At 37.4% G+C, this 18,982-nt stretch overlaps 1 protein-coding gene across 1 annotated transcript in view; it reads right to left on the bottom strand.

Annotated features, from left to right (window-relative positions):
• mier3b (mesoderm induction early response 1, family member 3 b) overlaps positions 1–18,733 on the bottom strand; it is a 66,894-nt gene extending 48,161 nt beyond the window's left edge. The window contains exon 1 of the mRNA XM_086076856.1: positions 18,713–18,733. Within this exon, the coding sequence (XP_085932982.1) occupies positions 18,713–18,718 (6 nt within the window). The 5' untranslated portion in view covers positions 18,719–18,733. The remainder of the gene's footprint in view (positions 1–18,712) is intronic.
• Positions 18,734–18,982: the final 249 nt, after the last annotated feature.

Below are 18,982 nucleotides of genomic sequence, written 5' to 3'. Positions count from 1 at the left end.
TGTACTACATGTCCTCATTGAGGTGGCAGCTGAGCTAAGCCTATTTGCAGCTGACTTTGGGTAAGAGGCGGGGTATACCCTCGACGAGTCGGCAATCAAACGCATATACCAATTAACTTGATAAAAAATGTGTTTGGGTATATTCTGAGTCATCAGGTCAAAGTAATCATTAAAGGTTTTATCAAGGCAACTGGTCTCTTCTTTGTTTTGTTTTTTCTTGTTTTCCAAAAATATTCCAAAATATTGCAGCGTTTTTGCATTTGGGATACGACAGTGTGCTAGCTTACCAAAAATGACACATTACCTTTCTAATTAGTTATCAAGTGTCGACCAAGTGATCAAAACACCACATCTGATTTAATGAACCATCGGCTGTTTATATGCAGATCTGCGTGTACATTGACTTGCTGGTATTCTTCCGAGACGTTCAAGTCAACTTTGTTTATTTATAGGGCACGGAAACAACTACAACTGTAACAAATAAAGAGTAAATACCTATAATACAAAATCATTTATTGGCACTTTTTATGGTGTAGACCAGTAATGAAAAACACACATTAATGCTTAATGCAGTGTTGCCAAAAGTAGCTATTGGCTGTCCTAAAAGTAGCTAGAGATCCCTAAATCACGTTGTTGCCTAATTTACATAATTGGCGATTTGCATGTAATAGTAATAGTAAGAGAGAGGAATAAAAATTAAAAAAATACCACAAAAAGTCGCTAAATTTGTTGCTAGTCACTTTTGACAACAACAACAAACGTTGCCAAGAGGCTTTGGAAAGTCACCAGTGCTGCAGTGCACATATGGTCCATTATGCTATTTGGCAAGCAAAATATAAACAACCAACCATTCACATTCACGATTAACGAATGTCTCAAAGATGATCCTGAGCAATTATCCTTTTGTGTGGGGATCATTAAGAGGGATTTTTCCTGCTTGCGCTCTGCTGGGGTGACAAACATAAATATTCAGTTACTAAGCTCACTAAATCAAAATTGTAAAAATCTAAAGGAGATTTTGTGACTGCAATCTTGTTATCAGATTAGCTAACAAATTAGCCTAGCTGCCATTTCACCACTGCTCCAATTTCGTCGATTATCATAAAATAATGGCTTCCGTCCATTTATCCGATTTTGGGCTTTATCATCAATAGATTATTTTTGTCTAAGCGCTCGGCTGAGAGATAAAGAAAATGAAGCTTAACGTTAAATCATGTCATCTAAACTATTTAGCATAAAGATGAGACAAATTGACAATAAGCTGCCATTTTGTGCTTTCTAAGTCTCGCGCAAGTCGCTAGGAGCTGCAGCTTTTTGTTCACTCATCTCAGCAGGAAACAAAAAAAAGCCTTTGTATCACCTAATTGTTATTCATAAGGACTACCCTGATTGTACTCCCACTGTTGCAAATATTTGGCAAGTAAATCACAATCTTATGTGGTTTGTTAATGATGACATACAGGGCGTTGTGAAAGTACAAGCCCCCGCTTGAACTTTCTGACCTTTTGCCAAAAATCTGCTTTATATCTTCATGTTAGTAGACTTAAAAAAAAATAAAAATAAAAGGCTGGTGAATATTCGACTGTACTGTATAATGTATCGTTTTTATGTACAGTTTTACATTTACATCTGCATATATTGTTGCCATAGCCAGCCACACACACATTTTATTTCTGCTCAATTTAATTGCTGCATAAATTATTTATACACGTTTTGATATTATAATTATGCTACAGTTCACTTTCCTGTAGCAAACGGGAATTTCCCCACTGAGTGGCTAATAAAGGCTTACTCTATTGTATTCACGTGAAAGTGGCTAATCTAGCCAAAAACTAGTTGGGGTCTTGTGCAGCTATATGAGAGAGTAAGAGAAAATCATGAATAGACACACACATGCTCACATTCCCGCATCCGCATATTAAATGACTCCTTCAGTGTTACGTTTTTTCTCGTGCGCCATCACTTGATTAGTAATAAGAGTGAAAACACAGTCTTGCTGTGAAGCTCCTGCGTCATCAATGTCGCTCTTACAATCCCCCTCCTTGTTTGGCCGGCATTTGGACAAGAATCCCACTGTCTCGTGAACAAGCCCCGCTAAGACGCAAATTGTCTCGGGAGGACATTAAGGTCAGTCAGTTGATGTTACAATTCCCCGTGATTGGTATAATTCGTGGTACTGTATCAATATCGGGTATGTAGTTCGTGTTAGCTTGATTTGCACAGAAATGTTAAAGTGGTTAAATTGTGTTTTATGAAGTACTTGGCTGTGTTTATTGCTCCTAAAAAATAATTAAGTAAAAAATGTTTTGTTTCAGATTGAAAATTCAACCCCAAAAAATAGCTAAGTAGTAATTGTATAAGACCCTAGTACCAAACCTTGTGGTACTCCAGAGGCAATAATTGCAAACTGTAAAACACCCTACCGTTAATAGCAAACCCTTCCTTTACCAACATTTCCGAATGAAATGATCATTTGGACTACATTAGAGCTCACTAAACATCATTAAAGATGCACCAGAAGCTCAGATGTCAAGGGTGTAGCGTTACTGCTTGTAGGTCATAGTGCAAGCACAGTTACCCAAGACAAAATGTCCTTGCACTGAAGTAAACACACTAAAGGGCTCAGATGTTGGTAGTGTCGCGTTACTCCTTGGAGGCTGAGACAAAGCATAAAAAGACAACATGTCTTCATGTGACATAATCTTCCAGTAGTAAAAGCCCAATGTATTATTAATGACGTCGCTCCACAGATGAGGAGTAAAATGATGTATAAGGCAAAGTGCGTCATTTTGGTGATTTCAATAGTTTTAGCTGCACAGCAGCGAGAGGTTCGAGGAGGGCAGAGGAGCCGGGTGCATTTCTAAAATTGGGTTACACACATCGATAATGCTTAGCAACGCGATGATTCCAGACCGTTCAATATTACTCGCTAACAACGTGTTCTCATTCACAGCAAACGATAGTTGCAGAAATCCATAGATGGAGCTATATGACATCAAGCATTTTGGAGACACAAGCATGAATGGTGACTCAATTGATTGGATGATTGTCTTCTGTCATGCGTTTTTATTTTAATGTAATAACTGGAAAATATCGGTTGTCTTTCTAGTTGACAGTAATCCCCAACACGTTCACGTATCAAGCATTGTGTATATATACTCAGGTTTGGGGAGTAACGGAATACATGTACTGCCGTTACGTAATCAGTTTGCCCAAAAAATTTAACTGTATTCCAATACAGTTACACGAAAAAACATATAATCAGTTTACAGGTACATTTATTATTTATTGAGAGAGAGAGAGAGAAAGAGAGAGAGAGAGGAAGAGAGAGAGAGAGGAAGAGAGAGAGAGAGAAAGAGAAAAAGAAAGAGAGCGAGAGCGCGAGCGGGACCGTTGTTACATGTCGGGGGCAGTTTGAAAAAGCTTCACAGACGGGAGGAGGAAATGGCGACCGGTATTCACTGGAACTTACGCGTAGCGAAAGTTTGAGCTGAGAGTCCAGCGGCATGCTACGCGCTGTAGCTTCTTGCTAGCTAGCCCGCTAGCCTACAACCATAATGTGAGTTACACCTTCCAAACAAATCTTCCTCCCACCAATTCACTGTTTAAACATCATGCACAACATATACACGGCTAAACTTGTGACTGGGATAAAAGTTCATTTTACAGTTGATGTCACACATCGTCATCCTCATTGGATGACTATCTATCGATCCATCTATCCATCCATCCGGTGTGGTTGCTTTTAGTGACAGTTTGAAAACAGCATATGGCCTTCAATCAATCAATCAATCAATCAATAGCCTACATGCTTTATAATTACACAAGGATTTTTGCTATTTGTAGGCTGCCCGGGTCCCTATCACCCGCAAATAGCAGGGGCACATTGTACAGAATATATATTGTGGTGATATTTATTTTTATTTTGTCTTCATGAGCACACTCAATATTGGAGTAATCCAAAAGTAATCCAGTTACATTACTTTAATATTATGGTACTTGGATTACATTACTAACTACATTTTTTTAGCAGGTAACTTGTAACTGTAATGGATTACGTTTTAAAAGAAACCCTCCCAAACCTGTATATACTGTATGTAAATCCTTGTTTAAATTGGAGCATAGTAGAGTAAAGGTTGTCAAGTAAGTATATTGAAGTGACGAGAGACAAGTTTTGTCCAGAAGAACTAGATTTAGATGGGGTTGTGATTACATACAAGAAACAAATACTTTATTGACAGTTACTATACCGGGGCCCTATTTTAGTCTCTAACATCCCCATGTAATAGAAACATATTGAAGAGAAAAGGTATGAAATTAAAAGCATAAACTGTTAGGAAGGGAAAGGATGAATATAATTCAACTTAGGTTGGAAATATAGCTCAGTTCTTCTGAGTGTTTAGGTCAGCAAAAAAAGGCCTTTCTGTCCTGGCCTGAACCCTTGCCACTGGCTTCGAATGCATGATCAAAATGATTGCATTAATACATGCTTTATGTTTAGTCATTGAGTGTGTGTGTCTGCAGTACAACAGAAGAATCCATTGGTGTGATTAGCACGAAAACGGCATACAAACCTATTTTCGGTGTTCCCCGTTTGTTGTCCACGCGCTTGCTGCTCACAATGAGACGAACCACTTAGGTGTTAAGAAGTTTGCGTCTGGAACATTTTCACAGGCGACGGCGGCGTGAGACAACAATCACAATTTCACAGAGAATCGTAAAAAGTGTTGCGCAACATGTTCCCACAAATTATAACGATTATCGTGCAATGAGGACCAAACGACAAACAGAAAGACCACTACTTTTGTGATTAAAAAAAATAACTTCTCTGTACATTTGATTCTGAATCACTCATTGTGCATGCAGGTAGAGGATTCTTTGATCATTTTTCAAAGTGTCTTTGTAGGTGCTGTTCAAATGAGTGCTGAACTCTAACGCAACCACAAAAATAACTTGCAAATAATTATGCTATATCTTTATTTCCTTCTAAGCGCATTTCTACCTCATTCTGAGCTTATTTTTCCATCTGACATAAGCAGCTTGCCATTTGCCATTGAGCCGTGGGTGCCACAGAATTATTTCTTTATTGTCAGTCTTCATATTTGATTAACTTTTTTTACAATTATTGGCTGGGATGTATTACATAGCTAACAAAATGACTCATTTTCTTATGTGTTACAAAAAAAGGGCCTCAGTGTTTGAGAATAGTAAAGTAGCCTTGAAATTAACATTTCATCCATAATTGTGCATATGCCAACTGTCACTTTCACTAACGTTTCAAAATCACTTTAGACCACCATTTGAAGGAGAAAGTCAGTCCTTCCCTTATTGGTTTGAACATGCGACACCAGCACTTGTCTCACTTCTGAGTTAACACTCACGTCAGCATTGTGAAGCAACAAAGTGTGTCATGTTAGATGCCTGCATAAAGGCACATTTTAGAATAATCAACAATTTGTTGACATTATACACAAATTTGTCAGCTAAATAGTTTAGTCTTTGAGGATTTAAAAAAATATATAAATAAGAACTGTGTGCAGATCATGTCCACGCTAACAGACCATAGGTTCTCTGATGGTGTATCATTTGACATGTTTTATATTCTAAAGATTAAGATTGTTCTATTTCGTGGTTACGGTGTATAATTATCCCAGAGTGGTTATGAATGAAGAGCCTCAGAAAAGACTCACAATAAACAAGAAGAGATTGCAGGTTTAAAAAAAAACAAAAAAACAACACTGCCAGGAGAAAGGAATGCCTTAAGGCCAGACGAACTATCGTCATTCTTGATTTGGGAGGGTTTGACTGAGGCATGTCCGGACATGCTCAAACAAAACTTGCAAGTGGAGAGTTGCTATTGAATGAAAACATACTGATACTAGTCCTAGAGACTGTTTACATTGGTAAAATAAGAAACTGTAACCATGACCAGGAGTGTGGACCTCTCCCAAGGATTAATCATTACCACTTGTTAGATGCGTCAGAACATAAATAGGATTTTCCATGTTTTCATCCGGTTTGGACCTACATAAGAACATTTTTAATGTACTGTGCTTTTGGATGCACTTGGTGAAATTGTGACCACTTGTCAACATTGTGTGACGTTTTTACAAACAAAAAAACTAGACTGATAATTCAACAACTGCATACCTTGCACACACACAAATAAAGCCATGCCAAATCAAATAGAACCTTGGCGAGGAGCAGCATTGGCACGACCAAGTTTCAGTACGGTATAAGTATACAGATATCATATCACAATCAAAACACATTACCAATAGGAAGCAGAATAGGCAGTTAGGGACGTCATTGCAGTACTTACAAATTAACATTAAAATGAAGATCAGACCAGTATTATATAGACCAGTACTCATCGGAAAGATATGCCTCTTTTTCTCTCTTTATTTCTAGACTTAACAATGACAAACCCTCACAAAGGTTGCGAACTTGCAGGTGAGGCAGCTGAAAATAGTACACTCTGGACTAGCAGGCAATCGCAGGGCACAAACACACAAACAACAAACAAACATCTACAGGCCGTTTAGAGTCTTCAATTAACTTAAAGCCTGGAGCTGTCTGCTGAGCAAAAAGTAATTCCCGACCATTTGCTCAGCAATCAGCTTGCCGTGTGCACTTATTTGAACTTTTCTGGCTCACCAGGCAGGTATTGAGACCAAGCTCGAAACTTTAATATATATTTCTTTTTTCTTTTTTTTAACAACTCACCATTTTCGCACTACTTGACTGACCTACATGTTGAGAACAGAAATTCAGATGTCCAATCAAAATGCATTGTCCAACCCTTTTCTATGGCCAGGGGCTCGTCCACATTCTCTTACATAGTTTACCGGGTAAGTTATTCACTTTGTGAGTTGAAAAATATAAAATATTAGATATATGCCTTGAGGCCTTATTAGACAGAAAACTCACTGAAAATGATGGATGCACAGCGAGCTCTCTGCTGATTTGCTCCAGTGCTTAAGCTGTTGCCTGGCTCGCTGGCTTTTCTTATTGTGGACCAATGCTATTTTGTAATCCACTCTCCCTGTTTAGACAAAGGGAATGTGCCTTAAATTGCACTTAGATGTATTTTTCATTATTAAAAATAAATAAATAGAACTTTGCCTTCATTTATAATTATTTTATAAAGCAATAGCTTTAAAACAAAACAAAACAAAAAACATTCAAAATGTCCAATATGGCCATTTGGATTTTAGGAACACAACTTCAAGTGCATTACAAGTGCAAAGTAAGGCAGGATACCTTGTTATTTTAAACATGGACCATGTATAAAATAAAATAAATTAAATAATAAAGTTAAAGTTGTCTTTCTAAAACGGCCATATTAGACATTTTTTGTTTATATATATATATATATATATATATTTTTTTTTTTTAATGGGCAAAAACATTTTATAAAATAAATTAAGCCAAAGTTCTATTTTTCTGATTTCATTTTTATTTATTTTTTTAACAATCCGTTCCATGGCTTTTGTGATCCGTTGTACCACTGGTATCGGTCTAAAAAAAAAAGTGGTACCAAAAAATCCCTAATTATTCCAGACACTGTAAAACCTTATAAAATAACATCAATTTACTCACACCACATGTATCATTTAATGATATATTCTGTATGATGATACATAGAAAATATAAAATGCAATTCATATATGATATTATCATTATAATATCATTCTCCTGTTTGTGAATGAAAATTACAACAATCCATTAATTGGTATAGTATACATATATATTTCTCTATTAATAAATTGAAGTTAACTCAACATAATGCAAATGTATTGCATGTGCTTTTTGGGCAGATTCACATTTCAGTAAATTTTCTTAATAGTCTATGGGAAAAATAATCAATTAATCAATGTCATTACAAAAGTATGGATAATATTTCTCATATTCATTCAATTGACTTGACTAAGCTTCAGATTACAAACAATTTGAGAAAGAATCTAATTCTTATTATTATTAATCAGTGAATGGATTGTTTGGTAGTGAATGAAAGACCCTTGTAATGCTGGCCCGCTGTGTATCTAATTGTAACCTTGTAAGGGCTTGCGGTGTGTGTGTGAGTGTGTGGGCGTGCGTGGGTGTGTAACGGTGAACTGGTGTCGTTCCTCATCGAGAAAGTTGACATGCGTGATGAGCCATAAACAGCTGGACTCCCTCTCTGGTTCAAAGCGATACGATGACTCTCGATAATTGCCATTTGTGAGCCGTGCATCTGTTTGTGTCAGCATGAAAGCCCACCTGGAGAATAAAAACTCTAGTCTGACTAACACCTCCTCGAGTGTACCTGCACGGCATGTCTGTTAGCAGGTTCCCTGCAGACTTTTATCTCATTGGGGTGGTTTGCATGACACGACTTTATCTGAAAACGGATAAAAGGGTTGCTGGTTTTGGCTTGCTTTGTTAACGTGACAACACTCCTTTGTAGTCTTGAGACTGAAACGTTTGTAAACATTGTAAGTGGTTGTCTGTGAAAACAGGTAAGACATGCTTGAGTCTATCACAAAAACTATGGTGGACCACAGCAGCTTTTCTAGCTAAGTCTACTACACCGCTGGATATGAGATTGATTATATCAATTCGTGATGTATATCCGAAAAAGGCAAAAATATGCCTTTTTTCGCCATTCGGCCGAAATTACATTCAAGCCAAAAGAATATGGCCGAAAGAGGATGTTGTGGTGACGCAAGCAAAAACAAAAACAACAAAAAACTGCTGCAAGCAAGTTTCTGTTTGAGTGTCCGCCTTGTCCCTTGTGTCCGTTTGTGAGTACCGGCAGCTTCATACCGGACGGTTTCGGCCCAAAAATTTCATTTCAGTGCATCCCTAATATCAATTCACATACAAAGACTATTTAATATGGTACGACTAGTTAGCCAACATGTATGCAGTAATGTTTATGACTGTCCCGACATATGACATTTTGAAGTTATGAATGGCATGTAGTGTAAAAACAGTTGTCATGCAACACAAGTAGCCGTACGTTTTACATTGGATTTGTGTATATTTATGTCCTAGAAGTGATTTTCATAAAAACTATTACTTTACTGTAATTATGTATGGAAGATGGCAACTGCCAAATGTGGAGTAAACTGTTTTGACTGGGCTATGTCTTTCGAATGTACTGCAGATTACTTTTAGATAAAAATGTCCCGTAAAAAAAATAAAAACTATGACAGATCATTTTAAAGCAAGATCTTTATATCCCATTAAAATTTTGCAATTTTCTATTCTTTTAATTTCTTATTTCTAGCTCCTGATATGTAAACAGCCACAAGAGAGCGGCCGATATTGGCCACCATTGCGAGTACCGATACCTTGAAATAATGTCAGGTGTCAGCCTGATACCAATACCTTTTATTGGTACTTGCCCGTCCTTAATTTTGTTGTATTTGTTACTGATATTCATTCATTTGTATTAATTCTACTATCGTCAAATGTATTTTTGTACTTAAATTAGAATAGACTTGTTTTTATTCACTTATTGTTAGAAATAAGTCATACTATTTTTTTTTTTTTTTTGCTGACTAACGTTTTGTAATGGCAGCTGCATTAGTGAATCACATGCATGCACGTCTCCTCCAAAACTGTATTTTTCTTTTTTTCCTGTAAATAAACAGGTAGTGAAACCTGTGCACCCAACTCATGACATCATCTGATGACAATATTTGCCCCTCGAGGAGTGATGACTAAGACGGACGAATTGCAGATGTTTACGCGCGGGGGACGACGATGAGAGCGCGTGCGAGAGAGAGGCGGTCGCCATGGAAACAGCGGCGTGTCTCCCACTCAGCTCGGTTGCAGCCTGCCAATTTAACAGCGAGGCATGATGGCGTGTGATTGGCTCGTCACTTTCCCTCGGAAATATTGTGCTTGACGACTCTAACCTCCCGTCAGGCTCATTTAAGGGCATGCGGCTTTTTATGAATGAGAGGAGGAGGAACGTGCTGGAGTAGTATGGGCGAGCGTCTGACGCCATGGTAACGTCACCTGGCATGCGACAGTTGGAAATCTTCCCTTATATGGAAGAATTCATCATAGTCATTTAATTCAAAGCATTTATAACAAAGTCAACACTTATTTTTGGTCCGATATTAGGATCTAAGGACAAGCGGTTAAGAAAATGGATGGATGGATATAGCCGTCAATGGCATTCACTGCCATTGACGGCTATAGATGTCAAATATGCATTTGAACTATTTTTATTAGTTTAACATTTTTCCCACTTTTGTTAACAAGAGTTTGAAAACCTAGAATGCTTTTATTGTATTAGAACAGATATGAAATTTGTGACTAATCGTGAGGTAACTAGTGAAATCATGCGATTAATTACAATTCAAAATTGTAATCGCCTGATGCCCCTAATTTTTAATAATCGTTTCTTAAAAATATATATATATTTTTTTTAAATACTTACAATTATTTTATTAATAAAAAAAAAGAAAAAGAAAATATTTTTAAAAATATGGGGGCGTGAGGCAATAATAATAATAATAATTATTATTATTATTAATCGCATGACTTCACTAGTTAACTCACAATTAATCACAAATTTTATACCTGCTCTAAACATAAATAAAAATTAAAAAAATCTAGGTTTTGATACAAATTAAACTAATAGAAATAGTTCAAATGAATTTATGACGTCTATAGCCGTCAATGGCAGTGAATGAGTTAAACAAATATTGATTTGCAGTGACTCAACCAGTGAGTGCGCATTATGAACTATTAATGATTTGCGAGTATCGTGAGCGCTAACACGTGTTGAGCACAACGCAGCCCCACCCAGCACCCAATTTGGGACACGTCTGTGTTGGATTAGCTTTCTGTACGTCCATTTCTTCAGTGAGTCACTCGTTTGAAATGCAGCTTTGAAGCCTTTCGCACTTCCTCACTCAAATAGGCAGGGCTGCATTTAATAATCTGGCATTATTCGGGGGGAGCTTTGCTTAACAGCAATGGCGCCACGTTGCGACACAATTGCGTGGGAAAAGGAAACAGAAAATGAAAGAAATAGAATGTCAGATAAAGCATCAACTTTCTGGGCAAAAGGAGACATATGGAATTTGCATCCGGTTGTTTAAGCCACACTTGCATTAAAGAAACAAGCCACTATAACAAAAAGAACATTTACAACATGTGTCATTGGGTATGCAACAACGGTCAAGTGGTTTGTGGATAGACACGTTGAAACATTTGAATAAGATAAATGGAACGCGCACAGCAACACACCCCTGGATTTGTTGGTATGTACGGAATGTCATGTCTTGTGGCTTTTGCTTCTGCAAACAGCAATTACCTTCGCACCTAAATGCGGCTCATATATCATCTGCAGCACTGTCACGCGTCACTGATTGCAAAAGAACGTTTGAAGTTGTGGTACCATTGGGTAAACCTTTGCTGGAATGGAATGAACAGAAATACAAAGTGAAGAGAGTGAGTTTTGGAGAAGGGAATAAAGATCTGTTCCTACCAACAGCATGAAGAAAAGCAGGTCAACAGTAATGGAGAACAAGGAAGTCTTCAACATTTCACAGTTTCCTGAAATCTGGAATCATGGGACCAATAATACAAGTAATTAGTCTGTAATAATATGCAGAGTTTACTTTGTGATTCAAACATTTGAATTTTTAATCTCTTGTCAATCAAAAAAAGACTTCACGTTACACAATTATGGTTAAAAACAAAATATGAATATAAATAAATAGAATAGAATAAAATAAATAAAATATAATATAATAAATAAATAAATATAAATACATTTTTAATTTTTTTTAAAAAATGGTACACATGTAATATTTCAAATTAGGGCTGGCTGGGCGATATGGCCCAAAAATAAAATCTCGAACTTTGCAGTCAATCAGGACGATTACGATTTTAATCAATGTTAATCTAATAAACACAACAAACATTTATTTAAATGTTTAATTTATTCAAAAATAATTCCTGTGCAAAATATTCAGACAACAGTAATGCATACTGATTCTAGATCAGTGTTAACATAAACTTAATATTCATAGTCTGTGCTTAAATGCCACAATTAAGTAGTCGGTAGCTATTGTACGAAACATGTCTTTTAAACCACCCATCCAGCATTCTGCAAAATTACGAGTCACAAAAACATCTGCATGTAACAGAGCATAAGAATAACAGCTTTAAATAATCCAGAAGACAAAATTTGAAATTTTCAGCGATTCGATTTTTAGAATGGCGATGTATCGAATTAATTCGATTTATTGCCCAGGCCCATTTCAAATACAATATTATCTAGTCATACTGTGTATATACTTTCCCCCTCTTTTGTACCACCTATATTCAATTGAAGCCGTTATTAGAAAAGTAAAAGCTCTCTCTTGCCTGCTTGTTGAATTTTGAGTAGGGATGCACGATAATGCTATTTTCAACCGATACTGATAAACCAATCATTTAGAAAGCGCCGATGTCGATAACCGATAAGTAAGCCGATTATTGTTTGGAAAATGAACTTGAATACAAATATACTTTCGAGTCCTACTACAAGTCTAACATGTACAAATACATTGAAACATTGTGTAAAGCACCAAGAAGCGGAATTTTATTAGTCAATAATTGCCGATAATTATCGGCCACCGATATCATCATGCATCCCTAATTTTGATTGGGCGGTATTTTATTTTGAAATGGCTTGGTCAGAACCATCAAAAAGCCCAAAACAGGTCACAATACCGCCTCGGGGATAGCTAAAACCGTGGTTCTTAACCTGGGTTCGAAAGAACGGGTGAGCTAGTCTCAGGAGTTCGGCAGGAGTCAAGACACACACACACACACACACACACACACACACACACACACACACACACACACACACACACACACACACACACACACACACACACACACACACACACACACACCCCCACACACACACACACACACACACACACACACACACACACACACCCCCACACACACACACACACACACACACACACACACACACACACACACACACACACACACACACACACACACACACACACACACACACACACACACACACACGATTCATGATGATATGCCCCCCTTGGCCATATGAAGCTAGCAAGTGCTATGGCAGTACCTGAGTCCGTCTTATTTCAGAGGGTCGCAGCTTTCACGCAATTCATTGACGCAATGTCCGAGCCACATCAACAGATTCATTCCAATTAACAACAAGTGCATAATCAGGTGCACACAGTCACAGGGGTCATCACTGAGTGCATGGTTGGCATATTAATGAGTTGCTTTGGACACTCCATTCCCTTTAAGTGCAGTTTGACAATGCACTCGAACCGCCACCTTTTCGTCCTTGATGTTTTGCTTCCTTTTAGACATCATTAAATTCATACTCCGTTGAAAGAAATCAGTGCTTTTATACTTGAATAAGAATACATTTTCAGAAAGCATTACGTTTTTAATCAGTTGACCTCTAGTGTGTGTGGGCAATTCGGCACACCTGCCATATTTTTCATTCATCTCTGAACATGCATTTAGTCATAAGCGCAGTATTGTGATTAAATGAACTATTTGGTTAAATCGTTAAAATTAATTAGTTACAGAACCAGGCATCAAGTAACTCTCAAGGACCACAAAAGTAGACCGGTTTGTGGGCCTGTTCTAAAAATAGCTCACCAGTGATGTGTATATTGTAGTAATGGTCATTTGAAAAATGTTAACGCTGGCAGAGATTTTGATGTTTCCTAATTATTGTGAGAAGTCATTAACATGATCGGTATCGTCACATAAATGAATATCATTATTATTGAAACGCTCTCACACGCACATTATCGAATGTCTTTCTTGAAATGATCTCACATTCACGAATGATAACATTTTCACAAACAGTATGAAATGTAGGGCTGGGAATCTTTGACTGTCTCACGATTCGATTTGATTCCGATTTTTGGGCCTGCGATCCGATTATCGATTCTGAATGATTTTAGATTTGAAATTATTGGATTGACAATGATTTCTGTTTCAATTTATAGATATGCAAAGAATTGTCATGATCTACTCCAGTCTGACTCGCTAATGCTAATTAGCGCGCTACTCGTGGCACTTTTATCACTCAAAAGAACGACTATTCATACAAAACGCTTCAGGAATGTATGCAGAGAAGCATCTTGACATCCTACACTGCAAAAAAAAAAAAAAAACTTTTATTGGAATAACTTGATAATGACTTTTTGCTTCTATGTGGCTACAACTTAACAGTGTATCAGAATGAGCGGAACCACACTGCCCTAAGTGGCCAAATCGTGTACAACATGAACAGTGCTCCCAATAAAGGCACACACAAACAAGGGCAAGACAGTATAAAATAATTGAAATAAAATCGATTTTGGGACATTTAAAATCGATTTTGAATCATAATAAATGAGAATCGCGATTTGTATGAGAATCAATCGATTTTTTGGCAGCCGCCTAATGAAATGCTCTCACACTCTACTGAATTGCTCTCAGACATACTCCTGAAATGCTCTCATACAAAGGAAAACTTTCTCACACTACACTACAAACATTTTTCTTTGCTCACTACTAAAACTCTCTACCGCACATTACTGAAATGCTCTCACACTTAAGTGAAATGATATATCTCATACACTACTTAGACCCTCTCAAATACATTAAAAACGTTTATACTACAGACACTATCACCGGTGAAACACTCAAGGGAACGCTCTCACAAATGAAATTAAATGCTCTTGCACACATGACAGAGATTCCCATACCCAAGTGAAATGCTCTCACACACAACACAGGAAAACCTTCGCTTAATTAAGTAAAACATCTTAATCACAATACTGAAATATGTGCGAGAGCATTCCATTAGTGTGAGAGATGTCATGTGGAATTATGTCTCTGTCTACCCCTCATAACAATCATTTCTACTCCCACACTGAGTCATGTTGTTGCCTGCAGACAACTCAAGGGAAGAAGCCAATATAAAGATTCCCATTGTCACATCAGCTCAAACTCAGCGCCAAGCCTGCCCGCACGCACTACAACATCTTCTCCTCCTAAGTAGATATGACTCAGCAGTGGAGCTGCCTTGAGCCACAACAACACAAATTCCTGAATTAACCACTAGCGTTCACACTAATTGAGTGAAAAGGGTTTGGTCTCTTTAATGGAAAAGGAGAGAAACCTACCAAAAAACACCTTTGTATAAACTTCTTTAGTTCTAAATTGGAACAATAGCAATTTAGCTAAATTGGATTGGATGACGCCAAACAAACATCGGCAATAAAGCCTGTTTCTAGCAAAATAAAGACATAAATGATCATTAGGACCCAAGCCAACATGGTGTGCTAGTGTTTAGCATGTCTGCCTCACTGGGCTGAGGTTCTGTGTTCAAATGTTGGGCCCATTGGACCTTTGCGGAGTTTATATGGTGCAAATTTGTACTTCTATGCTAACGACACTGTTATATACTGCTATGGATCAACTCTTCTTTTTTTTTAGGGTGTCAAATCTTTTGTAGTTGTCCAGCGCTCATTAATTCACTTAAAACTTGTTTTCAATGCCGATAAAACAAAGTTGCCTCCAATAATTCCCACATTTCTCTATTATGAATGAAATGATATGAAATTAAATGAAATAGGGGTTGTTCAGATGTATAAATACTGACTCATTCATTATTTATTTATTTTTTCAGCTCAGTATTGTTCATTCGGTAATCTTACCGATTCGACATGTCATCATCATCATTGCTCTCTCTTTTTCTTTTTTTTGTATGTGCGTGAGTATGTGCATGTGCAGGTGTGTGTGCATATGTGTGTGTGTGTGTGTGCTCATTAATTCACCTAAAACCTATTAAAAATCCCATACCGTTCACCTAAACCGAATGTTCAGAATCCAGCTAGAGTCGTGAGGTTGTCAGGAGACCCGAGGAAGGATCAAAGGAAAGAAAGAAAAGTGAAATCCAGCACCTACCACACTACCCACTGGGTTACCAACCAGAATATTTCACCAATCCCAGAAACATCTCAATTCCAACAAATTAGGGAGACCTCAAAGGAAAGACTGAGGAAAGGAAGGAAGGATAGACGAAGCGGAATGAGATCCACAGACATCAGCCTCCACCGATTCAACGACCAGAGGAAGAAGCAGATTGTGTTTGAATTTCGGTAGATGACTCATTCACTTTTAAATCCAAACATAGTTTTTGAGGCAAATTCCACAATATGCACTTCTCTTTCATAATGTATGTGTAAAATTATGTTATCATATTTTATGTTTGTTGCTGCTTCTTTGCCAGGACAGCCTTGAAAAAGTGTTTTTTAATCTCAATGGGATGTGTCTTGGTTAAAGAAGGGTTCTTGTGGCTATTTGGTCCTCATTGAACCTGACGTGCATATTTTTGGAAGCTGGAGTACCCAGAGAAAATCCACACATGCACCAGAAAAAAATATGCACGATTCAAGAGTCAAGATTCAAACTCAGAAATTGGGAACTGTGCTAACCACTAGTGCACAGTACTGCCCTGAGTTATATCTTACTATTCATACCAGTTAGTGTTAATCAAAGTTCATGTCCTTCACTGGCATTTCAGCTCAGCATCTCTCAGCTTTCCCACTGGAGGGAAAAATGCCGTTTCTCTCTCATGTCGTTTTTCTGTTCCGAACATGCGTGCAACTATGTTTGACTCTTCTTCTCCCTGTTGGTCAGTTTTCAGGCGCATGCATGCATCTGATGCAGATGCCGCTCTGCGTTTGTTCCGACACAAGGTCAAAACGCCCTTCAATGCCACACGACGTCAACATCAACAGTCTATTTGGAGCTTCCATTACTGTCAATAGCACGGGGACCCTGGAGGTATCACTGCATGAATAATTCCCACTCCTTCCCTCACGTGGAACGCCACTTCCTGTTCTGCCCTGCCCGCGTGGGTATGTCTACGCTTCAGCCGTGTATTATTGAGCTCCACTAAGCACTGATATTTTGAGGGAACTACTGAAGGTGATGACTCAAGCGCTGCATCTACGTTGGACTGCAGTTGTTATATAAATACCGGTAAATATGCACCAGGGGTGAAGAGGCGCTCGGCAGAACCATCAACTGAACATTCGGATGACAATGTGTGAGATCTACGGAAATTACCTCCGACTGACGTTCACTGAGAAGAGGGAGAGAAGTAGTACACGTTTTCCACTGACTTGAGATTTACACTAAATGGATCTTTCCAGTTCACGGTCTTGACAGTAAAATATATCCAGGAAATTTAAATTAGTCAGTCAACAAAAAAACAATGGAAAAAGAATGTTCCCAAAATTGACGGATAGAATTACCGTAGTATAAGAAATAAAATCTGATTATAAAGTAAAACCAAAAATCACACTTGATTAAAATTACTAAAATAAATAAAATCCCCTTAAGAGCTTACAATACTAAGATTTATGAAATTTTCAAAATAAACAAATAAATAATTTTCACATGAGGAACTGAATTATTTCCATTGTGGAATTACAATTCATACAATAAATAAAATTATACAAAAAAATTCCTTGTGGGGCATTAAAATTGTATGATAAATACCATTCGAAAAAAATGAATGAAAATGACATTTGCATAACAAAAAACAATTAAAAAATAAATAATAACAATAATCATCATCATCATCATTTAGTCAGTTTCCTTCAGATCATCATCATTTAGTCAGTTTCCTTCAGATGGTAATGAGTCTCTTAGTATGTTTGATCAAATAAACAAATTGGTTAATTAGTTTGGAGACAGGCAGTAGTTAAAGAGAGGGCCCCAAGAAAGTCAAGGTCACATCAGGTCATCTTTGCAGACTTGAGGCCTTTACTGTTGACAACCTCTTCTATCTTGCCCATTTCCCTGCTCCAAGCACTAGCTAACATACTTGCTTTGATTTGGACCAGAAAGAGACAGGAGTGTCATTGAGGTCCATTTAGCTTTCATTTCCCTCAGAAATTGATTTTTTGGGAGTAGGGAAACAACTTTCAAAATGCTGCATAAAACATTTGTCTACAAAAGAAAAATGAATGCGGTATATTTACACTGTATGAAGAAAAATTGGGCATACAGTGGAAATCATTATTTGATCGGCTGATTTTGTAAGTTTGCTCACATTAGAATGAAATGAACAGTATCACGTTTTTAAGGCTATTTATTGATTTTAGTAACAGGCAGAATATTATTTTAAGGAATGCATTAAAAACCCACAACAGAATATGTGCTTTTTATTTAGTGGAAATAAACATATCATCATCTACACCTATAATTAAGCCAGAATTCTGTCTCCTGGCTGGTGACGCAGTCAACCATTTGTGACACGCCATAGCAAAACGAGTCAGAACTCGCAGGTAGATCATGAGATACTGTACAACGCAAATTTTTTTAAATAGGTTAACATTTTCAGTATTCAAATTTCAACAACAACAACAAAAGCTCCATTCACACCACTTTCATGGGTTGAAAGTCAGCTGCTTCTTTTTCATCAAGGACTACACACGTAACATTGAATATAATGACACATTCAAGTTTGTCCTTTGTTATGTTTAACTCTAGTGTTTTGTTGTAAAATAAATGCATAGAATGCTATATACACCATGGCATTGGCTGCCAATTCTTTAGCATTTTCAGTTGTCAGCCAATTAAGACTTTATCTGGTCTCATTAAAAATAATCTAAGTTAACAAATGTCTTACCTCCATTTCTGTTACTTTCTTGTAAAAGCCTTCATTCTCTTGTCAAATCCTTTTAGTTTGTGCACCTGAGAAGCTGCCGTGAGTTTTACAATCATTCCCCACCGTTACTAAACATTAAGTCAAACAAACAGCAGCAGCTAGGCGGGGCGTAGAAGAAGAACGGCACCAACGTTCGTGTGCGCTCTCTTGCGCCCCCTTGATTTGATTGTGGATGTCACAGCCACATTCAATAAAAGAGTGATTTTACGCACAGTCTTGCACGTTTTTGTG

The sequence above is a fragment of the Leptonotus elevatus genome, chromosome 5 (genome assembly GCF_054856555.1).
Source record: "Leptonotus elevatus isolate MCC_2025b chromosome 5, RoL_Lele_1.0, whole genome shotgun sequence".
NCBI lineage: Eukaryota > Metazoa > Chordata > Actinopteri > Syngnathiformes > Syngnathidae > Leptonotus > Leptonotus elevatus.
This window is presented reverse-complemented; position numbering and strand designations above follow the sequence as displayed.